The 26,157-nt window shown below is 39.7% G+C and overlaps 3 protein-coding genes across 3 annotated transcripts; 1 reads left to right on the forward strand and 2 right to left on the reverse strand.

Moving 5' to 3' along the window:
- The first annotated feature begins 3,619 nt into the window (after window positions 1-3,619).
- LOC116259292 (putative clathrin assembly protein At1g25240) lies at window positions 3,620-5,715 on the forward strand. The gene is made up of 2 exons (XM_031637031.1): window positions 3,620-4,258; window positions 4,467-5,715. Exons 1-2 carry the CDS (start codon window positions 3,860-3,862, stop codon window positions 5,268-5,270), a joined length of 1,203 nt encoding a protein of 400 aa, XP_031492891.1. The 5' UTR covers window positions 3,620-3,859; the 3' UTR covers window positions 5,271-5,715.
- A 6,896-nt stretch (window positions 5,716-12,611) lies between these two features.
- On the reverse strand, window positions 12,612-14,430 carry LOC116258365 (barley B recombinant-like protein A). Its single transcript, XM_031635489.2, has 2 exons — window positions 14,287-14,430; window positions 12,612-13,989 (listed from the first exon to the last, which is right to left on the reverse strand). Exon 2 carries the CDS (start codon window positions 13,882-13,884, stop codon window positions 12,964-12,966), a length of 921 nt encoding a protein of 306 aa, XP_031491349.1. The 5' UTR covers window positions 13,885-13,989; window positions 14,287-14,430; the 3' UTR covers window positions 12,612-12,963.
- Window positions 14,431-20,868: 6,438 nt separating this feature from the next.
- LOC116259448 (homeobox-leucine zipper protein ROC8-like) lies at window positions 20,869-25,265 on the reverse strand. The gene is made up of 10 exons (XM_031637277.2): window positions 24,332-25,265; window positions 23,924-24,041; window positions 23,624-23,809; window positions 23,031-23,501; window positions 22,841-22,942; window positions 22,559-22,768; window positions 22,278-22,455; window positions 21,912-22,180; window positions 21,726-21,815; window positions 20,869-21,655 (listed from the first exon to the last, which is right to left on the reverse strand). The coding sequence occupies exons 1-10, from the start codon at window positions 24,523-24,525 to the stop codon at window positions 21,272-21,274; spliced, it is 2,202 nt and encodes a 733-aa protein (XP_031493137.1). The 5' UTR covers window positions 24,526-25,265; the 3' UTR covers window positions 20,869-21,271.
- Window positions 25,266-26,157: the final 892 nt, after the last annotated feature.

The following is a 26,157-nucleotide window of genomic DNA, read 5'->3' on the forward strand; positions in this document are numbered from 1 at the left end:
TCTGGGAAGAAAAACATCCCACTGCTAATTATTGAATTTGATTTCCAACCTTCTTTACCAGAAAATATTCTTTCCAAGTGCCTCTTGTACTATTAGGGGGTGTTTGATTGTCTCTGATCTAAAATCCTCATGATTTGAGAACCATGATCAAACCCTTCCCCCCTTCCAATTTAAAACCAGTTTTTTTTTTTAATGCAAAAAAGGTGAAATAAAAGATTTCAAATGTGGATCTTAGGTTTGACCCGAGATCCCTAGTTGGATGAACTATGGATTTTACCCTGGATCTTTTGTCATTTCAGCAAAAGCAAGCCACATCAGATCCATGGATTTCCAATCCAAAGTAATCAAACGCCTGCTTAGTTTCTTGATCTTCAGATCACAACGGTTTTTGCCTAAATAAGTTTCGAAATATGTATTAACTATTTTCTTCTGTTCTAAGTGAACAGGAGGGAGAGCCCTGCTGCCCAGAAGAGAGCTGAAGCCCACAATATTTTCAACTGATACACCATGTAGGCGAGGAAACCGGAACTGATATGAAATCCAAAATGGATCGAGCTCCCATTGGCTCAATCATTTTGGGAATTCGTTTGACCTTTTCCGTTCCCCTTATTTTTCCCTTTGTTAGTTCCGAAGCTTCCTTTTGTCTTCTTTCATGCAAAATACGACTAGGAGCACTGTAATAGCATACGGATCATAAGATTTTCTTGTCTTCTTTCATGCAAAAAAAAAAAAAAACGACCAGGAGCATTGTAAGCATATGGGTTTTAAGATTCTCCCATCTCTTTAGTTAGCCGCACTTAATTTTTCAAAAATCCACCGATTTCTGGCGGTTTGGATCATCTGCCAAATCCGAAGTTTAATTTTTGATGACCCTGAATTATAATGCAGCTCAACGGGTAGCCAACTTGCTTAATGAAAATGTCTGGCAGATGCATATATTATTGCTGGCTTTGGGGAACAGGACAATGAATGCTGGTTCAGTCAATTAACTCAGAGGCATGTATACCCCAAGTTGCCCTCTGCGCCATTAGAGAGATGCTGTCAGTTGCATCCAAGTTGGGCTTATCTTCTTCTTCAACATGTTCATGCACAGTCTCTGCACTGCACTGCCCACTGCAGTCAACATATAAAAACCAAATCGGCTACTGAAGAATTACGTACTGATCCCGATTTGGGTTGCCTTCTTCCACATACAGCCCCTCATGATTCATGCCTACTCTTTAGACCCACATGCGCTTCTTGCTCATCTGCCAAAATTGCATTATTGAATGGATCTGACGTTGACGTCGCCGGTTGAAGTTGTTTCCCGTGACCACCAACATGGATGTTTGGAACCCAGTGCACCTTAGGACGTGTTTGAATGTATGGACTTGATGTCTCAAAATGTTGCATTTCTGAACCTCTGAATGAATCTCAAAATTGCACCTGCAGGCTGCTGCTGGATGGAAGAGTGTCTCTGGGATATCCTTTTGGATAGCCGCAGACAGCCTTTTTTTTTTTTTTTTTTTTTCTATCTCGTTGAGTGCAATCTTTCGAGAAATTTGGAACAAAAGTATATAATCTTTTCAAACTTTAGAGGAACATCTTTGCATAAAGTTGGTATCAGAATTTTCTTGCAACAATAAATTATGTGTTTAACACGGCATTCACAAACACACGATCAACGAATTAATGCATCCTTCTAAAATCTGATATTACATACATCAGGAAGACTGATAGCCTGTAAAATTATTATGTTTCACGTTTTCAACATGAAGATCGGCTTCATATATACGGTTAGTTTGTGAAACGCACAACCTTAGAGGTAAATATAGAAGCGTCAACTCTAGTCATACTTTTGATCCACATATTCTAGATGGGTTAATTAACTAATTACTCGTGTAATCTATGTTATAGGTGCCGATACAACAATATATACTCCTTTCGGAATCTACAGCATGCACACCTCTCTCTCTCTCTCTCTCTCTCTCACACACACACACACACAACAAGCCCGGGTACATAGAACTAGTGCACAAAAAGCTTCCTCTGAACTCTTTAATTAAAAAAAATAAAATAAATGTTTCATTAATTATATACCTTTAGTGTGTATACTATAAATATCTTTTTTTGGGCACAACTTAAGGATATAAAAGTATACGTATATACCTATAAGAAGTATGAGTCTTTTCTCTGCTATAAATTTGTATAACTTAAGAATGTACAATAAACAATATGATTTTATAAAAAGGTGTAACTCTATTAACAATAGATATGTACTTCTTCAAGGTGTGCACATTTCGTGCGTGTGCTCTAAGCGTTATATAACTTAATTTAAGAACATAAAACTGTATGATCCTTACTTACAAAAAGCTGATAACACACTAAAGATATGTGAGTAATGAAAAATATACGTTTATTTTTCGTTTTCTATTAATAAGTTCCAATAAACTTTTTTCTTTAATTTTGCATGCTTTTTAGTTTAATATATATATGCAAAAGTTTTCTTGTACTTTCACTTTCAGAAAATGTATTAATAGACATATCCTTATTTAAAAAGGACATACATTCTTAATCTATACCAAGTTTATGTACAGTAAAATATATATATATATATATATACTTTAAATATCTACAGAGGGACATATGTTTCATTCTTAATTTATACCAAGTTTATATATAACAAACAGAAATACATAATTTAAAGATGAGATATTCGTTTGAAAAAACATATAATACACTTATGCTTTTTATAAAAATTATATGTTTTGTATTTTCTTAAATCATAAAAAGCTGTTGCACACAAAAGATCTTTACTTTTTATAAACGTATATGTTTTGTATCATTAGGTTATAAAAAAAAATCATAGCACACTAACATTATATTATTAATAAAAGATATATAAAAAAATTGAATGATGAATATGGCTCCGGAGAGTCACCCAGCTCACTCATGAGGATCCTCCAATCATCAATCCTGATTGACAGTTGAGAGAAGAGATAAAAAAAAATGTTAAGCATTTTCACCTTCTAATATTAGTTCCCACAATTTTCTTCTTTTTTTTTTTAGTCATCCATCACAATGGATCAAATAGTCTTGGGTGATTCTAAATAGACTAAGTCATTGTTCACTTAATTAAGATATATATATTTATTTTGTTATATTTCCGTTGAAAGTTCAAATAAGGTTTTTCCTTAAGCACTTTTGTGTGCTATTGGTAAAAAAAAAATATGTCTACTATTCGTAAACATACACTTTTTCAAAGGTATATAGCTTTTATATTTGTAAGCTATGCAAATATATAGGCATAAGATGTATACTTTATAAAGATAGTTACAATTTTAAAAAGTCAATTTTATTACTAATATATATATATATATATATATATATATATATTGAAGTTATAGCACACTGAAGCTATATGATTGATCAAAGTTATTAAAAGTTTCATATGCTTATTGTCAACTTTATTTTTTCTTTCCCTCTCGTCGCGGTTGCCATGTTTCAAATAGCAGTTCGCATGCCGCGTAATTACGCGTGGTAGGGTTGACGAAGTCGCCGGTGCACCACCACCACATGGGAAACTCCCAACTTTTTTTGCCTGTCTTCTTTCAAGACAATTCATCCTTTCTCCTCCACCTCAACTCCCTCTCCCCCCATCTCTCTCTCTCTCTCTCTAAATTTTCCGATCAATACTAACGTTTCCTGATCGTGCTCCTCTCTCATCACCATCGTTCCAAATAAGAAAAATAGAGAAGAATTCCAAACAAGAACACCCGAAGAAGGAGAAAAAAAAGAGTGAGGGAGAGACATGAAACCATTCTGTTGCATGGTGACGTCCTTCCAGATTCGGCCGTGAAGTGCTGCGGTGCAGAGGGCAATGAGCGGTGAGGAGAGGAGGGCGACGACGCTGTGGAGGAGGGCAGCGGCGGCTGTGAAGGACGGGCACAGCCTGTGGATGGCGAAGCTGATGGCCGGGCGGCGGAAGGGCGCAGGCGGCCGCCAGTTTCCCGACCTGGAGGCGGCGGTGATCAGGGCGACAAGCCACGACCCATCCCGCATTGACTACACCAACGCCCAGAGGGTGTTCACTTGGGTGCGCACCTCTCCTTCCACCTTCCTCCGCCCCCTCCTCCTCACCCTCTCCCGCCGCATGCAACGGACGCGCAGCTGGGTCGTCGCACTCAAGGGACTCATCCTCATCCATGGCGTTTTTTGCTCCCGCACTCCCCTCCTCGACAAGATCGGCCGTCTCCCCTTCGATCTCTCCAACTTCCAGGCAATCCATCTCTTCTTCCTTTCCACCTTTGATGATCAAGAAAAACTCTTCCTTCCCTTCATAACGCGTTTTTGTCGTTATAAGGGCTTGGACCGACGACAAATTATTAATTTTCATGCATGCAAACGATCGTCGTTCGCTGTTGAATCTGTAATTACCAAGAAAATATCGTTTATGGCTGTTATATTCACAGTAACTATGTTTCCAGGATCATTTCTGCAGGCACGCACGATCATGGGGATACACAGCGTTCGTGCGAGCCTACTTCGCCTTCCTCGACGAGAAATCATGCTTGCTGGCCATCGACGACGGCAGCCAGAGCTTTCAACCTGGCCTGAATTCCGTCACCGGTCGGGTATTGACTCGCCTAGAGCGCTCACAGTCGCTCCTAGACCTGTTGCTACAGATTAAGCCTTATTCCGACGGCATGAACGTGACCTTGATCCTTGAAGCCATGGACTGCGTGGTCATCGAGATCTTCGACGTCTATGGCGGCATTTGCCACGGCATCGCTCGGGTCCTTGTCGGAATCTTCAACGCCAACCGCCAAGAGGCCGTTGGGGCGCTGCAGATATTACGGAAGGCAGCCTCGCAGGGATCCCGTCTCAGCGAGTACTTCGAAGTTTGTAGGGAAATCGGAGTTCTGAACGCGTCAGAGCTGCCGGCCATCGAGCAGGTTCCAGCAGACGACATCGAAGATCTCGAGAGGCTCATATATGGGGTCTCTGTGCAAAAGGGTGTCATGGGTGCAGGGGAAGGGAGCTGCAATGGAATGGTAGAGGAGGACGAGGAAGAGGAAGAAGAAGAAGAAGAAGAAGAAGTGGGAGGAGGAGAAGGAGAAGGTTGTGGAAGTCTGAGAGACACTACCACCATTGTTACCAGAAACTGGGTTGTGTTCAACGATGATTTATTGACAGATAATGAGAGAGACAACTCAAAAGACCATGGTGGTAGTGCTAGTATGGGCGATCCTTTTGCTGCTTCATTGATCATTCCTCCCCATGTTTACTAAAAGCGTGGGAGTTCTCACATTAATCACCTTTCTAAGTGGGATCGAAATCACGTTTCCGGGTTCGGAATGCATTTGTATAGCCATGAGATAATGAGACACTGTAAGCAAAATGTAGTATCCTTTCTATCATCCCGGTGTTCATGCCATTATCTGATCAGGAGTTGTTTCTGCGAATTTGGACCTTACAGATTTTATGTACACAGTTAATTTAGAGGGCTTTTGGTAGCAGGAACGTCTAGAAATTAAAAAAACGCAGTGTTCCTGTCACGTAATGCCCTCGTATAAACGACTGCAGAAGAGATTAGCACAGGGGTGTGTTTGCAGAAATTTACCTCAAAGACCTAACTATTTATTCCCATTGATATAAAATAAATAAGGTGAGACTACTATTTAAACAGAATGAACTTATTTTAAAGTGTTTTCCCATTGAAAAAGGAGTACCATTTCACAAATGCAGTGAGAGGCATATTTTTCTGCGAAAGGAACCGGAAACTACTGTTCTTTAGAACGTGTCAACTAGAGAAGATTCTGATTCTAGTCTTCCTATGTTGGATCTTTGTGTCTTGAGTCTATTCTAACCCGTCTAGCTGATAACACCATTTGAGATGGGGATGTAAACAGGTTAACTTTAGTGAGTCTCGTCACCGATTCAGATATGATTCGATTTGGTTCAGAGTCAACCTCAGGAACAGATGTGGTTGCTTAAGGGTGGAATTGGACTAGCTGGCTTAATCGCCATTCAAAAATTTACATGTATTTGGTTCTGCATATGAAATTGCATGTACACCACATGAAAATTTTCGTCATTAATAATTCTAGTTTCAAACCAAATTTATGCTTTTCTCGGCCTTTCGGCTAAAGATGAAGTGTAGTATCGGTTCTTGTCAGTTCGTTTTAGACCAAATTTGGGTCTGTAAATCAGATAAACCTGACCAAGTGAAAGGCCCAAACTTGGCTCCAGATACAGCCTAGCTACCCCACTATGAGTGGATTGCACACCACCATGAAGAGTCGGCAGGCATCTCTCTCAAGAATACTTCTACATGAAAAAAAAATTCTTCCAATTCCGTTGCGGCCAAGCATGACTATGAAATATGAATGGAGCCAGCCCTAGTTAGAAAGCCATAGAGCCTTCCATGAGACCCCATTTCATTAATGAATGCACTTAACCAATTCCAATCACCAGGCATATGTCACATGAGCACGGGCATGGGTGTGGATGCACACACATGCACACACACACACACACAGCAACAATAAAATTTTAAGCCAACAAATACATAGTGTTTATATTCATAAACTGTATATCAACTGTACAAAACTATCAAAATACAATAAAAATAGAAAAAAAGGGAGTCAGCCGTGTCCAGGCCATGTCTCATCCAGCCATGTTGACACGAGTACGGCACCCTTCTAGGGGTGTCCGTGTGACAGAGTACCAAACATAGGATCAGTAATTGCTGAATCTGATTGAATTGTTCGGTGCCAAAAATTGGTATGAAGATTGGAATTCCAACATAATCCGGCAGTCCAACGTACACCACAGCGATTGATAAAACTGAGAACCGAGTTACTTCTTTATTGCCAAAGTTTTAACACGAGGGCAAGCGATGGGGTGCTTGATTCCTCTGATTTTAGAGGTTTGAATTTCGACTAGATGCTAATGTGCCAAAAAAATGGACGCCAGTTTCATCAAACTAAGATTCTCAATTACGTTAAGGTCCAATATGTATGGGAACCTTCTTCACCAGAGGGCGAGATCCTGAATTCACGAGCACAGAAAGGAGAAGCTACAATTGCCCCTCGCCATCTCTTGTGACAAATCGTGCAACTTTTAAGGGATTTTCAGATACGTCCATAGATTTTACTAAAACTGGGAAGAAGAGTATACGAGCAAATCACCCGTGAATGGAAGAACACACCTGACCATTCCTTTTCCTACTTCTTGGTCGTCTAAACGGCAAATTTAAGTGTCGTAACTCGTAACATAACCCAAATGCCTTCCACAAAAGAATTAGCGTAAAAGAAACACACCAGTGACAGAACCAGATACCACATTTACCATAAACTTTGAGGTACAAAGTTCCATTATGTAACCACAAGATGAAACTAAAAAGTTGAGGACAATGTTATGGGCAAGGGAATGCGTATCTTTAAATATTTATCATCGCAAAAAGTGGACATAAATAATTCAGGAAAATATCGCTCTTTTTAGATCATAGATGTTAGAACCTTCAACAACTTGACTAAAGTAACGGATGTCTCTCTCTCTCTCTCGCTCGCACATGCGTATACATAAAGAGTTAATATGCCGAAACATCTACCACCAACATTAGATGGAATCGATATCCGAAGATAGTAAGTAATTGTTACTGCATTGACTGAATTGCACGGACAGGACCCAAGCAATGGTCATCATTCCAAGAAAATTTCAGCCCCTCGTCGGGCTCCTCGTAGGAATAACCATAAGCTATCGATACCCAACGTTGTGGAAGTGAAAAAATGTGAGGAAATCCAAGCGAAGACAACATTTTTACGAGGATATAATTACACTTATATCAATTCCCTTGAAAAGAATGGTGGACATCCATAGGTTGGCTCTTCTAACGAAGGACACATAGAGGAAGGGAACGGTATAGTTGAACATTACACATCAAAGAAATCCTACCCACTGCAAATCAAACTATCATAACAAAGGGCACTTGGAAAAGTATATGAGATCATAGTTGGTTACCTATCGGTCTATCGCATATAGGCATATGGTTAGAGAGGTGCCTAGAATGGCAAATAGGAATTAGCCTTACATCCAAGGGGCAGCCAAAAAAAATATAATACGCATGCATAAAACCGCCGGGTAGTAGGTATACCACACAAGGAAAAATAAGTAACAAGCAACTTTTCGAGCATGCCTAAAAGAAAAAAAAAATCCACAATCCTAGCTGACATATATCCAGATATATGCAGCACGAACAACTACATTTCGTCACATTCCCCTGCAGGCCTTCCATGGAAAAACCTCAGATTTCCTTTGGGTAGAAAGCGAAAAAGACAAATTATTTGTTTCCGTCAATTCAGTCAACAGCCCACACTACTTTGTAGCAGTTTTGGAAATCTTGCCATCAAGAAATATCAAATACCATCAGTATAGCAAGAAACCTAAGATTTGCGAATTCAGCTGTCTAAAGGGTGAAAAATCAATAAATTTGGTTAGATATTGGTAATTTCATTTGCGAACAAGTTCATGATCCACATACAAGAAGGAGGCGTTTGACCGTCTACTTTTTTCTGCTTTTACAGAAATGGAAGTTACTTGAACATGATAAAGAAGCTGACATGTTACAAGGATGACAAGAAACAAAACCAATGAAGTTTTGATAACACACAGAGGGAGAAAGAGATGTTAATATAACACATGTTTAAAGGGAATCGAACAGAGAAACTGATCATATCAAGGCCAACAACATTACGTATTTTGATTATATGACTCCATCTACCAAATGGTACTAGTAGCATATATGGATTCAGGTCATTTTACCGACTCCAAATGATAAATTTATAACAAAATCGACAAAAAAAGGAAGATGCATGAGGATGACCTAGGAATCCTTTGTTCAAGAACAACTACAAATAGAAGAGTAAGAAAAGTAGCAATCAGTAGATGACAAGCATCAATAGTCATAAAGCCAGAACAAGAATGCATCCACGCTATTACCAATTATAGTTATAGCCACTTCAACAAGTCCAACCCAAGCTAGGTGTAACCAATAAATTTCATCAATTGATGTACATCTGCAGAAGAGTGAAAAGAAATATTGACGTTTTTCACATCACATTCAGATGTAATTCCTTCGAATATTCTCCCTATACCCTACATGGTGACAGGAATATCTTACTACCCTAGTAAGAGCATCTTAACAAAACACATGTCAAGGCATCCTAAGATCACTATATATACCAAGTGCATCTATTCTTTCTCTGCAAATAGACACATATATGCCAAAGCTCACGTAATCTCCAACTGAGGATATATAGACAATTACCAGGAGTAAGATTTAGTCTCATCACAACTAAAAAAGTCAAGAAACTAGGGGGAGTTTGATGGGCAGTTGAAAGTTTTTCTGGTGCACTTTTTCGTTAAAACCTTAAACCATCATACTTGATGCCATCAAAAACAGGCAATATTTCTGGGCACTGTATGGCTTTGATAATTATTCAGCTTAGATTTTTTCTCCAGAAAAATTTCAACTGCCATAAATCATGGAATAATTCAACTGAAGAAATATTCAGTGCTATCAAAGGTCCCACATCACATTCTATTAAGTGTCACCTAGAAGCTAGATAAAGTTAGTGGATCTAGATGCAAAAGTTTTTGTATGGCTGGAACTGTTCTACATGAACTGGTCAACAAGGACCAACCATGTAACCCTTGCTGGTGTCAATACATCCTCAACATCATACGCAGAGAGCTTCCTTTATGAATCTATCAAATTGTATTCAGCAGTTGCATGCCTTGCATCGATATTTCATGACATCTTCGTAAGTCCAAACAAGTTGCAAGAGGGAGGCCCTTCAACAACAGTTAAAGAAACTTGCAGAGTAGACTGGTCCAACCATAACATGACTGAAGAAAAAAAAAACCTAGGTCTTGCAAATAATGTCCTAAAAGCAGTTTGAGACCAAACCTTCACCTCATAGATTCCTAAACCAACCACTATGAGAAGAGTAACTTTTTTATTTTTACCCCTCACTTTGAATACGACAGAATATTTTCAAACTTTTACACTTGAATCCTATCAATTTAGAATCCATCTGGTAATAATGTTGCACAGTTGTCTCCAGCATTCCATGAAATTAAGACTGGAAGATTTTGCGATCATTTACCAGATTGTGGCAATGTCTAAAAGATTGCTTTCAAGACATAACTGATAAATCATCACAACAGAACTTTCCCAAATGTAGAGAACTTACCAAATATAAAATATAACACTTAATTCCTAAACAGCCTATCCTTCATTTGTAGCATGAACATAATTACTAAAGAGTAAAGACTGTGAGAATAGCATTTTTATTGCATTACTGTATTAAAGGAATGACATAGGATGGAGAATATTTAAGGTCCACCACTCTAACAACATTTCGTTATTCATTTCTTAGATTCACGTGGATATGCAACATCAACAAAGGCATATGAATGATATAGAGTCTAGAATGCCCAGTTATTAGAGGAGTACACCTCAATGCAAGCAGCATACGCCTCGGAGAATCGACATACAAAAATGCCCTGAGGCGTTATACTAAGGCGAACTTGCGCTGATGCATGGCGATTTACTTTGAAGGGCACATGTCACCATAGTTCATGCCTGTTCATCGTTTTAAGGAAAAAATAAAACCCCCTTTTTCTCTTTCCATAACCCTTGAAAGAATCTCACCATTGATGTTGCCGCAGTTCACTACCTTGACACTCTATATCACAACCTCATAGCCTCTCTTTCTCTCTCTCTCGATTCTCTAAGTTGCTCAGGTAGAGGGATCTCTTTTTCTCTCTTGATCCATTGTGGCAGTACCTCCTCTACTTCCCTTAGACTGGTGATCTTGCTTCCTTCGAGATGCATTCCTTCCTTAAATTAGTCAACGGCCAAAAGAACCTTGATGTCGAGCCTTCTTACATGACTGTCGTGGAGATCTACAGCAAGTAGCTTTTCTTTGCAAGCTCCAAGATTCAAGTGGTACCCGCACCCACTTCTGCTCTCTCCCCCTCATCAACAACCTAGAGGACTTAATGGAACTAGCAGCGAGGACGATGAGATTTATTCCTTCACTTTGTTGACTCTTTCTTTGTTTTCAGTTGGCTTCAGCTAAGCATAAATAGCATCACTGAGATGCAGTTCTTTGGAAAATCTCATAGAGGGAAAATATCCTAATATTTTGACGCCCTTGGTAGTTTCCCTGAAAACCCTTGAGAAGTTGACATACAATGTCCTAACATGAAGGCTGAATATCACAGAAATTGGCCCAAGCTAGGCGTACTTTTGAATTGTGAAGAAAAACTTCATGCTTGAGGGAGTCATTACATTAAACATACTATCTCGCAATTGTGTAAACCCTCTTTGGAGATGCGTGTTGCTAATATTATGTTGGCATGTATGGAAATACCAAGATTGTCTTTCCATTATCCCATTACATGCATGGATTGACTAATAATAATATCGTCACTTTTCCCTATGTAATTTGATGAAAACCACAGTTGAGATGCTTATTTTAGGATGGAATGTTTTATGCAACATTGTCTCTCGCAACATTTTGTGTGCCCTATTCAGACACACAAAAAATAAATCATGGCGGCATATAAAACGACTAACAAAGGATGTCGACCTTAAGTAGATTCCCGTGACTATTATAGATGATGATACTATGACTATTAAGACTACTCGGTACAAATTGGGCGTTCAACAAAGCATTCAATCAAATAAAATGATAAAACGAAGTTGCCATGATCATCTTACTTTTTTAATGAAGATGATGCTTTTGCATCTCTCTTTGTTGTTTTTTTATCATGTGCACTGCTTCAATACAGTAACGGCATGCATATATGTATATAAAATATGATCAACTCGGGTTAAATATGTCTTTCATACTGTTCTTCAATTATATATTTGTTATTTTAATTTTGTTTGTTCAAATTTTTCATTATTTGTATATCTATTATATATTTTACAATTTTGATCCTGAAGCTTACGCCACGCCTCGCCTCATGATAGAATCAATGCCTAACTTCACCTCCACATTTAACAACATTGCTAGAATGTCCATGCCCACCCACTCTAATAGCATTCCATATCTTCATTTGTTAAATTCATGAAAGAGATGTAAACATTGAAAGAGATGTAAACATTAGGTAACTATAAAACGAGCCTAGGGCACTTAAACTTGCTTTTGAATATGTACCCATATTCAGCCCACAATATTAAAATATAATGTACAATAAACTAAAAAAATAGGTATACAGAGTCAATTATCAAAGACATTTAAATACCATCAGTGTGTATTCAGGATGGTAATTTGCAGCTTCTATTTTGGAACCTTAACGAATGTATCCACAAGCCACCAAGTTGGTAGGGAATGCACCCAAATGATACAAAAGGTTGGTGTTATACATTAGCTCTATAAAGGATCCCCACAGCATTGCTGCCGTAAATTTAAAAAGCCAAAAAAACTCAGTCACGCAGATCATGACAAAATGATAGACGTGCGAAAGACAACAATACATATATGACATTCAAACATGCACATAATAAACTTCTAGCTCAGAGAGAAGGCAAAAGGGAGAGCATCAACAATATGTGCCTTTAAACAATTTTTCTTTTGTGTTTGCAATTCATTAAGCATTTCAACAAAAAGCCCCAGAACATATTGAGTTTTAAGAAGACGATCCAAATCCATAATGGAAAAAACTATATCTGTCTCAAATTGCATAATAATGCAAAAACACCAAATTGCAAGAAAAAGGAATTGTTTTAGCTTCCGACGACACTGTGATATGACCAGGATCATTTCTGGGGGGTTACAGACTAATTCAAAAAACCACCTCTACAAAAGGGCCTAAAAGATATATACAACCGAAGCCGGCCAATACATCATTCTAGAGGCCTAACATGAGATCAGATGGAAGATACCAACATCGATTATCTAAAGTTTACCTGATAGTAACAAATTTGTTAGTACCATGTTTGGCCCAGTAAGGTCTTAGGTCAACCGGACTAGATAGACTATGTCCTTCAGATAAAAGCTTCTCCAAAACCTTCTTAAACGCCCCTCGGCTCATCTTCCTCCCTGCTATCCGAGCTCCCCGCCTCTTCTGGCTCATAGGCAATGGATACATTGACAAACTCGTTGTACAGCAAGCCGACTGCCATCCACCAGAACCCCATTTATAGCACTGTTGTGGGACTCCAGTACACGAACAGACAGGCACCGGAATGCAGGAGAGATCCAAAGTGAGCCCATTGACGACAACGCCAACGTTCTTCTTCACCGCCTTCTGAGAAGGACCAGAGCCGTTGGCCTCGTCCTTCACCACCGAAACCTTCGTCCTGGCCTTCTTCGCCTTCTTTGGCTGCTTCTTCGCTGGATTATCCGTCCTCCCTACGCCGTCCGATATACCGACCGCACCCTCCTGCAGGGTTTCCTGCTTCACCGCACCAGAGGGGCCGATCTGCAGCATCTGGGTGGCCGACGGCTCGTGCAGAACAGCGCCAAAATCTTTGCCACCGTAATTCGAGTTCGACGGCATTGGGTGGAAAAGCTTCGCGTTCGTGGCAGTGACGCATTGCAAATCTCTATGGTGCAGCCATGCCTCCCTCGAGAACTCGATCGGTGCGGTGTGCGCTACCGAGTACGCCGAGATGGAGCCGTTCCTGTCCATAAACCTTGCGTTGCCGTGATGTGCAGCAGCCGCTGCCGCTGCAGCAGCGGCAGCAACAGAATCGCGGTCCGGCGGCATGAGGGCCTTCTCTCGCTCGGCCACCGCAGATATGAACTGCAGCACCCTGTTCTCCTTCAGAGATTGGTTGGGGAGCCCCCATGTTCGCACGCCCAAGCCTCCGCTGTCTTCCATATAACCAGAACCGAAGATCCTACCAACATATATATCTCAACGACCCTCTTCTTTGCCCTCTAAGTCTGCACCAAGAACCCCATTTTCTCCCTCCAAAATCAAACCCTACAAAAACAAGCCGATACCATCAAAGACCCAAAAGAATAACAGAAACCCAAAACGTAAATACATCAAGTTTATCAACCACGGGCGAAGCAACACAGGAGAGAACGGAAGAAAAACCATTATCAGAAAAAAACGAAGATAGTTTCTTGTTCCCTGAAATAAGCACAAAACATTTATTAAAAAAGAATGAAGGAAGAAAAAAAAAACGAAGATAGGAGCGATCGAGAAGAACAGAAAACCCAAGATTAGAGAATAGAAAATGAGAAGACAGGAAGTCCGGGAGACATCTCTGCTTGCCTTTCTAGACAGAGAACGAGGAAACGCCTTAGAGAGAGATGAGGGGTTAGGGTTAATTTGCGATAGAAAAAGAGGTCTTTTTCTTTTGGAAGCGAGGGAGAGAATGTGACCCAAATTTAATGGTTCAACTCCTTATCCAGTTCCCTCCCCCAAAATCCGAATCGCTTCATATCAATTTTCGAACCGTTTCAGCCCGCTATTCTTCGACGGACCGGTTGGCAGTGGGAGCAGCAACTCTTCGGCGACCGCCATGGCTCAGTCGACTCGTTTCGCTTTGGCACATGACTCGTTGCTTTGACTCGGATAATAAGAAGTTGAGTTGCCCCATGAAACTTTGGAAGTGCTCTGCCTCCCATCCCAACCATTTCAAGATTTCATTTGTTCCAACCAATCACTGTATGCTCATCATCTGGGCAAGGTCAAATATAGTTTATATATATATATATTTCTGAAATAATATCAATATTTAAAAAAACTATAGAAAATAATGCGCTTAGAAAAAACACATTAGATTATATATAACGAAAGAACAAGATTACAGAAAATGTTGGAAAAGAAAGGAAAATAGCAATCGAAAACGAACGTGTCACTCTCCAAATCGCCATGCTTTCAAAAATACTATGTTAGTTTGGGGTCCATGATAATGAGATGTGGGATTTGACAAGGAAAGATTTTGATGAATTATAAGCATTGCTAATTTTGCTTGACACTTTGTCTTATATGGCGGGATATTGTCGGAGATAAACTCAACAAGATCTTAATATAATTTAGTCAACCTTAGAAACGAGCTGCCCTCTTTCTCAAATTTGCCATACTTCATTTAATTGAAATTATAAATGCACTTTTTTTATAATAATTCCTATAAAATGTAATTCTCAAGAAGTTCCGATTACTATTATTTCTACATTATACATCTTTTATATATTAAAAGAAACCAAAAAAAACTTTAAACATGACAACATTTTTCAGGAACAAAAAGAAGACGACTAAACATCCCCTTATAAATTTTGTCCTGCCAACAACTAACAGAGCGTGGAGCTTTATATTTAAAACAATAGCAGTAATGGTTAACCTGATTTTCTCGGCAGACCCTCCATTAATGAGCTTCTCTCACATAATATAATGACGCCCTCACTTTACTCTGTTAGCTTATCAATAGAACGTCTGCATCACGAGATTCAAAGCTCTTTTCTTAAAAGTGTGTACGCATTGAGTATTAAATGTAGAATATGAAAAGCCTTTTCTCATTTCTCGTGGACTTCGGATATTATTATCTCCATTGCTAGAGGTCTGACACGACATTTTCAAAACGAAAAGAGTCAAGGATTCGTTTTTGGTTGAGGGTGAGTGGATTTTTTTTTTTCCGATAAGCCTATATGTTTTATATTTTATTTATAACATAATATATATATATATATATAAAGATAAAAAAAGTCAATAAAATCAAGATGTATATCAAAAATTGAAGACCATAAATTAATAGTTACAGCCACAAAATAAAAGCAAAGGAGAAAACATACAATACAATACACAAAAAGTGAAATAAGAGGGATGGGAAGAGAGTGGAAAGATGGAACAGCACCATCACTTAGCCGCAGAATGAGGACGACGCTGCAGCCGAATAGCAAAATGAACATCTTCCTACACAAGACGAACGCAGACTGCCGCGAAAAGAAGGTGTTCCTAAAGACTCTCTTGTTGCGCTCTTTTCAAATACGTCACCAAGCTGAAATGAAGAGATAGAGAGTTACATACTATCGAGAAAGTTTGTTATATAGTTGAAGAAGCTTACTAATACGAACTAATCAACATGAAGTTTGTTTAGATTACGTGTCCTTTAGTCATTTCATCTCATTAAACTCCATTTTTAAGTTAGTGATAGCCCAGGGCTTAGCTTTTGACACGTGATTTTTGCTTAATAATGCAAAAGTTAGATGTGTTTTTAACAATATTGAAATTTTGAGCTTGTCTTCTATTAGTAGCAACAATTGGTTGTGTAATGGAAATTTTCGCTATTTTACTTTTGTTACTATTTAATAATTATTAAAATGTTATTTCCATTTAGCCGACACTGTAAATCGTTATTTGTTTGCTTTATTTTTCTCTTTTCTTAATTATTTTTTATTTAGGGGTTCTTTTCCTAGAATCCGTATCACTTTAAGTTTCTTTATTAAGAGAATGCTATGGTTGGAAGTTGAGGTAACATAGCATCCAATTCTTTTTCTGCTGATGAGGATTAGAAATACCAGAAACGCAGGGTGGGCGGTGGAAGTAGCCAGTTCCTATTTTCAATCTTAGGAGCATTAACTTTTTTTGTATTTGTGGGCGGTGGAAGTAGCAATTTCCATTAGGCCCCAAACCCAAGCCTGGGCTCGGCTGGTTGAAATAAAAAAAATATATTTTTATAAAAAATTTTGAACATAAAATACTTTTTTAATAAAAACGAGTATCCATGCAAAACATATTTCAAACAAAAAAAAAAAAAAAGAAAAGACAGAAAGTACAGGCACAGTCTCTTGTTAAGCAATAAGAATGAAATTGTTCATCCAACAAGTGAATTTCACTCAATATTTGAATTTGGATTTAGATTTCAACCAAGTTTTCAAATTTAAATCCGTTTGGGATTAACTGGAAATGCTTATTTTAGTTGCATTGGCATTTTGAATCTTTTTTTTTTTTAATTAAATTTGGTTTGCCCTCACAAAGAATTGGATATCGAACCTGAATCCCATTTTGAAGCGTTTCTTGTTTCCACTTTAACCCAAGTTTCTTGCTTAAATCGGATCCCACAATGTAAAATATCTGTAACCAATAAGTCCTTTTCTAATTTTGAGACTATCTCATGTAATATACAAAAAAGAAAAAGAAATTATGAATAGTTACCTAACTTTTGAACAAATTTAACTCAATATTAATGTTCTCCATCCAATGCTGCACAAAAGTTTATGTCACAGTCGGTTATCCGCCTGAAGTATAGGCGGCCTTTTGTAATTTTCGATAAATAGATGAAAAAATAAGAAAATCTTTAATCGCACGGATGTGTAAATTACACCAAAGCGTGTCCGTCTTTCAACCTCTCCCTTACTTTTTAGTTTTCCTCTTTAAGTAATATTATATTCTTTTATGGGTGTCAATGGGAAGAGTCTCCAATTATTCAACGCCCTTGCTCGGCTTCCACGTTTCCTTTGATTTTTTTTTTTAGCAATGATTAATAGAAAAATATCTAACGTAATTAAAAGATATATGTATATATATATATAAAGATGCTAAGCTTATCAATTATCATATACTAGACGATTATCTTAAGTAGTCGTCGGATACCCAATACTTAACCAGATCTTAAAAATTAAACACTGGACTGCCCCGATAAATTATCGGAGTAAACTTGATCTTGACTCGATATTATTTTTATAAATATATATGTATATATATTATGATAACTAATTATATTTTATATCAAAATATTGTTTTTAATATTAAGAAGGCTGAACTCGAGCTTGGGTTTCCAGGAATCGAGCTAGGCTCGAGCTGCTATTATGGGCTGCGACCTCATCCGAGCCTGACTCTTTATCAAGCTGGTTAGAGCCAAGCCTATGCCCATTGTTATGATCGCGTAAGACATCTAAGTTGAAAAGTTGTTACAGTTAACAATAATGCAACTCAAAACCCCAAGTACTTTCAACCTGACAAATTATCGGACCATATTAATATGGATCCCAAGAACAATAGTCCAATTAATTAACTAAAAAGCATTTTGTGAATGCCACATTTTAATCTCTAATTTACCGCTGCATGATAGTGGTTGGGACGAGTTATGAATTATCCAGTGTGGTAATTATAGAGTTTCGGTCACATTCTTGAGCAGATGCGAACATCTATCTATGATATACAATTTATGTATTCACCGTTACCAAAAACAAAACAAAACAAAACAAAACAAAAAATTTAGCAGTTTTGCTTCTAAGGAGCATGCTGCATTGTTGTTGAGACTAATTATGAGAGGCATTTGATACAAACACCCTCGAGCATAAAGTGTTCATAAAAAAAAATGGTTATATAAAGAATTAAGGAGCATAACATAGCTGGTTGGACTAAAAGCATATGAAAAAACATGTATTTATTTTGATTCTTGTGGGTGCTATATATATGTTTTTGCATCTTAAAATGGTGGAGCACGACAACTAAGTTGAAGAATATACCACTATCATCGATAATGCCAATGCAGCCCAAGACCCCGAGATATGATTGCCAACCATAGCCAAAGTAAGCTCAGTCGAATTGCACCACAAACTCACATAGTGAGCCTCACGGTGGAGCTCGTCAACCATTTTGAGGGGCGCATTTATGCTCCATAAGGTGAATGCTCCTTGATCTTATTTGTATCACTTCTGTGCAACGTAATATCACTACAATTTGATTGCCCCTTACATAGAGGAATCAATGAAGTCCATTTGGATTGAATCTCGTGGGCACCATGTCATTTTCAAGCCTATCTTCATACTTCTTTCATGCAATCATCGCATGGAAAGAGAAGTTGAGCATTTGCATTTGATGTATCCTGCAACAACATTTAGCTCCTTTCTGAATGAGAAATTAATATGTATATATATATTTGATTGCCAAAATTGTTTTTGCTAATTCAAATTTTTAAATTTGCCGGCATTTCCAACGTTTGTTCAAATTTCTGATGCTTTTGGATTTAATGTCTGAGGACAAAACCATCTGCTTAAAAAAAATATAGTATAATTGACATTCAAATTCAGTAGATAGCGGATGATTGGACGAATGTCAAACACTTCAAAAAAGACAGTATTGATTACATTATTATCTGACCATATTCATCAGGTGACTTGTGATAATAAACACATTAATGCCCATGTACTGAACTCTCTACACACACACACACATGCACAAACACAGGCTGCTAGAGGGGGTGCGTCTCTTATTCCGTTACTATGGGCACTACTCCTTCTTATAGAATTAAAGAGAGATGAGGTCCAACAATCAGAAACATGGCACCTACAACAACCCTTACTTTCCACTCATCGCATTAAACTTCCAATACAGAAAAAGAAAAGATGGTGCAGATTATATGGTTGTATTTGCCATGATCTGATTTATGTGTTGTGAGAAAGAGAGAGGAGATAGCCAAGGGGAAGAGGGAGGGACAAGAACCAGCCTCTATAATGGCACTCCTAATACCAAACTCAACATTCATCGATACCATCAAGATAGCATCCTCTAAGTAAAATTGAACTAAGGACATGACTATCAACCCAACCGATTGCACCATTCAAAATTAAGAGAGAGAATCTAGAAAGAGAATGAAACAGGACAGAAGATATGAAGGGAATGAAGGCATGTTGGTGTGGGAGCTGCCGATTATTTTTTCTAAAAAGGAGTAGAGACGAAGGGGGTTGCGGAACTGCACCATGTGCACCCAACTCAAGATGGCAGTAAGTCAGTCTGCTGCTTTCTTCCTTTCCCCTTCCCCTTCCCCCTTGGACACACGCACGCCAAAAGCCGTCCCACAATAAATGGCCTCTCTTAACCTTCTTCTCTTCTCCCCCCACAGCTGGCCCAGCTCCATGGCTGGCTCCTCCTAGCTGTTGCCACACGTGCTGCTTTCATGGCCGTCATAAATGCCTTAAGCTACTCACACTGTTTGCTTGCTACCCGTCATAAACATGATTTTCAAGCATTGAATAGCCCCTCATCTTCTTCCTCCTTCTTTATTTATGTTTTAGTTTTTCAAATATAAAGCTTCGAATTTCAAAAATAATGCTCCATAATTTGCATTTATAAATAACAATCCATCCTCCTCCTTAAGGCACAGGCAAGCATAAGTGGGCGGGCTGAAAACTTGTCCCTCTACAAAGTGTTGTGTTTGACTAATCCTAGCCGTCCTGATGCATTAGGGCACAAGCCATTTAATGCTGACAAGTTTGATCACATAGAGGTTTACGGGGAATCAATAGGGACAGCGTCACCAAACCCACTATGACGGACGTCTGTAAGAAGAACTTCTTTAAGAAGATGATTTGTTTTTAAGATGGTGATTTGTGCAAGTTAAGTGAATCTTTCATCATTTCCAGCTAAAGAATCGGAGAGGCAGCAAAATGGGTACTACTTGAAATGGTTGTTTTCCTGCACCCGGTAGACTGCCAAACTCAATAAAAATGTTTGCCAACATCACTTTCAGCCGATCTGGTAATATTATTGCACATTTCATGTACATTAACTAGGAATCGCTTTCATGTAAATGTAAGGACTTCTCTCTCATAAATATACGTCACCAAATAAAAGAAAAAATATTTAATGCATTTAAGAAACGGTACCCAGTTGCCCCCAAGAAATGAAGGAATAGCTTTGTGAGATGCACGGAGCCATAATGTTTCCAGAGAATGACCAAACTACCCTGTACGTTCTGTTACAAGTTAAAAGGCCAACAACCAAAAACAAGCAAGAGAAGAATCACAAAAGTCTATAATGGCACTGAAGCAGAGCAGCAATGAGGCAGCAGCACAGATGAACGATAATTTAGAAAAAAGGAAAAGAAAAGAAAAAAAAAAGGAATAAGTGTATATGAAATAACTAAATGGAATTAAAAGGAAATAAAGAGATTACAAACCAAATCAGAAAGTTTTCCTATAGGAAGGAGGCCCGGCCCCTGAACAGAAGTCAATACCCGAACCATATAGCACAAAATAAGACATCTATGGTGCGTTCTTGACTCCCTCTTTGGAGGCCTTCCTTTTCCTTTCTTTCCTTCTTTAGTGCTGAGAATTCTTCTTCCGCGGGCGCGTGTTGGAGACAAAAAACAGAAGAAAGAGAAAAAAGAGAAAAAACGGAAAAATTTCTGCAGGTCAGCTCTTGATGGAAGCATTCAAGGGGAGCCACAAATATCTTGAATGCAGGCAGCAAGAACTGAGGCTTCTCTGATACTTTAAAAAAGGGAGTGCAGGTCAAGTTAATGAGGTGCCCATCAGGCACCAGAGCAATTCAAGGCAGCTTTTATTTGTTGGACAGTGGTGCTGATGAGGTTATTTACTGTGGTTACCGATTCCAGATTGAGTCTAGCTGATGGCAAACTGCTAACCAAAATCTGGAACGCCACTGTTATCAACGAACCTGTTGCGGCATTGCTGCTGCTGCTGCTGCTACTAGTGCCACTTCTTTGTTGATCATGGCGGCCATCGGGTGATATAGTGAATCCTGAAGGGAGGAGTGCTATGTACGAAGGATCTTCCCCGCTCATTGCTATGTTAATTGCAGAGACATCAACTGGGGCATACACCACCATAGATCCCGAAGCATCTGTGCAGCTTTCCTGTAGTATCAACATGTTGTTCTGGCTGGCATTGAATGCCTGGAAAAAGTTTAGTGGAGTTAGGAATGTGAGCGAGGATGAGAAAAAAAACGAGTTTTTAGTTGCTTACTCGAAGCAGTGAGATAGAGTTGCCAGGATGAGATCCATTAGCAATGTGAGCGACTTCTTGAACTGAATTACCGCTAGAGAGGACATCCCACTGGAAATTTATGAAGAGAAAAATCAAATCCCAGGTCTCTACACAGCTCAGGCTGTTTTTGAATGGCGTAACGTGGACAGAATTTACTACTATTACCTGTGCCCTCGTCCTCTCATCTCTAAAGAAATTGAAGACGGTTTGTGCAGACACTGGCAACCACAGTGAGGTCGCTGCACTAAGAACAACCCCATTTGGCTGACCAGGGTCAATGCTCTTGTGGGTAGTGACCCGAACTCCATCATCGTTCACCCCGGACAGTGTGGTCCATCTATGGCTACTGGAGGCACTAATGCTAGAACAGAAGTTGTTAATCATCCTCTGCGAAAGCTTCATCATGCTTCTCCTGCCCTCAGGTGAAGGGATTACTGTTTAAAACATAAAAAATGTGAGAAATAGGAAATTATTGAAAAAAAAAAAAAATAGTCGCAAGAGATATCACAGTGGAATAGGAATGCCTATCACCTCCAAGTTCCCTTGTTGATATGCTGGTCACCATTAGGCTCGCATATCTTTCGCACATTCTCTGTAATGTAGCAAGCCATCGTTGGGCACCAAATGCTAATCCACTGTGAACAAGTTCCCGATAGATTCGGTGCACCGTACTCCTATCTTCGACTTCAACATGTTCTATCCAGGTGACCTATATAAGGGAAACTCAAATACATTAAAAAATGAACTTTGTTGGGATTCTGAAGAATCATTAGTAAAACAACAAAATAAGCATCAGTTCTCAACTGGATTACCTTAGAATAGCCATTAGGCATATCTTGGATCCAGACACCAGATGGAAGCTTTCGACATCGCAAGGGAGAAGTAAACTGACTTTCTTTGGAGCAATCAACGGAAACATCCATTACTGCCCATGTCCCTGGTCCATGCTGTTGGCAGTATCGAAGAAAATAGAACTCCCTAGTAGAAACCAAAGGGGAGAGCACTTGTAGTTCTGCATACATCTGAACCACTTTCCAATCAGAACTCAAACACCCATTTTCTGGACAAGGGAGAGAAACGCGTTATAAACTTACCAGTTGCAGGGAACCACTTCGATTGCCGGACATGCCTGCAGCAAGCACATCCACAGTTCTTGCCCTCGAAATAATGGTAGGAAACATCTCCGCCCATTTGTTCTGCGATAAGATCATCGTGTCATAACTCAAGGAACATTACCGCAGAAATTCTAGCAGATATATTATGCGAGACAGATTATTTGCTCACCGCATCTACCAATATATCAACTAAAGCCATTCCATTCATGATCACCAGCCCTGAATCTTTGGATGCTTCGGTCCTAATATCCGGAGCTTTCGACTGGCTTGGTCGAGGGAACATTCTTTCGTATGCCTCAAGATTGAGAATCTCCCTTCCATCTGTGACGGATCTCATCCACAGAGGCTCTTCCATCTGCAACATTCGGATGAATCCCTCCATGGCATTTGTGGCCACCTCCACCATGAAGGACTTCTCCAATTCTGCGACCCCTCCACTCTGCACCGGCAGCCCGACCAAGGAACCCCCTACCGAACTACCCGGAAGAAGATCGAGATCGAGAGAGAGCCCCGGCGCTTGCTGGCTTCCGAAGCCACCAACAGTTAGGTCGAGAGAAGATAAGTGGACAGGTTGTACTGGTGGTAGCTGTGGAATAGGCCTCCCAATGTACTTTGCAGCGATGCTGGATACTCTGTCAAGCTAAAAATTATAAACATGAAAAAATCATCAGCTGAACTTCCCAGAAAAGCGCAACTTTATGAAACTAGTAGAATCCGATTTGCTAAGAAGCAGGAAAATTGAAGAATTCATGGATGCTCAACCTCCTCTTTAAGCCTAGCGTTTTCCATGCGCAGTTTCTGCTCATCGAAGTAAATGTCTTCGCCTACAGGAGGGCCACAAGAGGGGCAAATCACATTCTTGAGAGCCTCCCTTATGGCTATATTTTCACAGCGAATCTTGTCATTCTCTGCTCTTAGCGCACAATTGTCAGCACGCTCATGCTGTGCCTGATAGATAGAGCACCAAAACGATTACAAAAACAAATAAAAAAAACACCAAGTTAGAAAACACCAAAAAGAGCCTTTAAAAGAGAAGATTTCACATGTGCAGAATGAGAATACCTTCATTTGGGTCCTCCTGTTTTGGAACCAAAATTTGATCTGCCTGGGCTCGAGACCCAATTCACGACTGAGTTGGAGCCTCTGTTTTTCATCTGGGTGCGGGCATTCCTTAAACATCCTTCAGATCCCAACACAAAAAAGAAAGGATCCCATCAAAACTTTCATTCTCAGGAAGTAGCCAAAAGATCAAAGCCCCCACAAATTGTTAACGTAAAAGCACAACCAATTATCCAACACCACATCGCCACGCACTAATACTTCACAAAAGAAAAAGACGAAGAATGTCCAAAAGCCAAAAAAGCAAAATGATTCTATCATTTTCGTTTCGCGTTTCCATTTCGTCGGCTCTCTCTCTCTCAACTCTTTCTCCTTCTCTCTCTCTCTCTCTCGAGAAGGGGTTCAACTTACGCTTCAAGCTGCTGAATCTGACGGGCAGTATGCCGGTGGTATTTCTTCTTCCTCCTGGGATCGGACACATCCTGATCGTCGCCAGACCCTCCGTCCATCGTCACCAGCATCAAACTCTTCTCCCCTCGCTCACAGTGGTGATAACCCGGCCCCGTCACTCCCCCGAACGCCTCCTCCAACCCATGTAAATACATCGATAAACCCTACCAGAACCCTTGTTTGCCCACCACCATAATCCCTCATCCTCCTGCTCTCCTCCTACACTCCCTCTCGAAACCCCATCCACAGTTCCTTCATCACGAATTCAGAGAACCCCCGAAACGGAAAGAGATGGATATCCCTTCTCCTTCACTCCCCTCCTCGAATCTCGACTACCCATTTCATAACTCCCCCTCCCCCACCTTAACGGCACCCTCGCCGGCGAAAAACCGCTTGGTGGACCATACAATCCAGGCCTCGATCTCGCGGGGGATTTCGCCCCCTCCTTCTGAAATAGAAGTGAAGTTAATGGACGCGGAGTTATTATGGCAACCAAGAAGAGAGAGAGAGAGAGAGAGCGAGCGAGACAGAGAGAGAGAGAGAATAGCGTAACCGATGAATTTATGGCCTCTCTCTCTCTCTCTCTAAGGAGGATATATGGTTATAGAGTCGTCTCTGCAACCGAGGACACTCTCGGAGTTTGGCAAAAGCACTATCAGGGTGCAGGTCCGAGCAATTAAGTCTTCAGCCGGAAAAACCGACCTCCGGAGAGCAAACCAGTAAGTTCGGGGCCAGTTGAGGATGAGACCTCCGGCGAAAGGAATCTACGGCGCAGTTATTACCGCGATTTTGCCAAAAAAGTTCTTTCAATGTGAAGCTCAAATGACCAAACCACCCCTTCCCTTCCCCGTCGATGAGGGGAGGGGTTTTGGATTCCTCCGGCGTCCCAACAGACGATGGGTAGCCGTGGAATGCCCTGACGTGAAATTCCGGGAAATTCTGGGAAATTTCGAGAATTTAGAGGCGTGTTGGACGGGTGGTTGCGCCTACTTATATGATACATTCTTGTCGCAGTCGTAGAAAGGAATTTCTTGGTGATTTCAGAAAAAACCAGAGGCGTCGTTTGCGCTTTTCCGGATAAGGCAGGAAGGGCTTTCTTTTAAGGGACCTTTCAGTAATTTCTAGATAGCTTCTTTTAATTCATAAATTACCGGACCTACCCTCGGCGGCCTAGGGTTTGTCGGACTGACCCTGTGGTTGCTCGCCTTAGACTTCATCTCCCAACTTGGTCAAACCTAACCGAGTCGCATCGAACGCGAGTCGAACCCAGGTGTAGACCAAGAAAAAGTTCATATTGGACTAACCTTTTACTACTTTAAAAGAAAAACTTCTCCTGAACTTAGGATCATCAACTGATATGTCTTAAATGTTGTAAATGATATTATCAAACATGCCTTTTTTTTTTTTTCTTATTTCAAGAATACGAATTTTAAGAGGGTACAGACTTGCGGCTCCGACTTAAAGAGTCGCTTTTCCAGTTATATTAAATTTGTCTCTTCTGTATGCTTTCACAATTCAAATTATATATATGCATGAATATTTATATTATTTTGTAGCAGATATATCAAACAACTATTAATTACCCATTTGTCACAATTTATGTCACGCATGAGCTTGAAATGTAACAACCTACTACTTATACCAAACTCGAGGCCTCTTGTCCAACGGATTCTAGACCTCATCTTATTAATTTCAATTTCCACCTCAAAAAGCACGATAACAAGACAATCAATCGCTTAACAATCTTTTTTATAAGTTCCTGAAGATATTTCATAATTTTCAATACG

Source organism: Nymphaea colorata, chromosome 8, assembly GCF_008831285.2.
Source record: "Nymphaea colorata isolate Beijing-Zhang1983 chromosome 8, ASM883128v2, whole genome shotgun sequence".
Taxonomy (NCBI): Eukaryota; Viridiplantae; Streptophyta; class Magnoliopsida; order Nymphaeales; family Nymphaeaceae; genus Nymphaea; species Nymphaea colorata.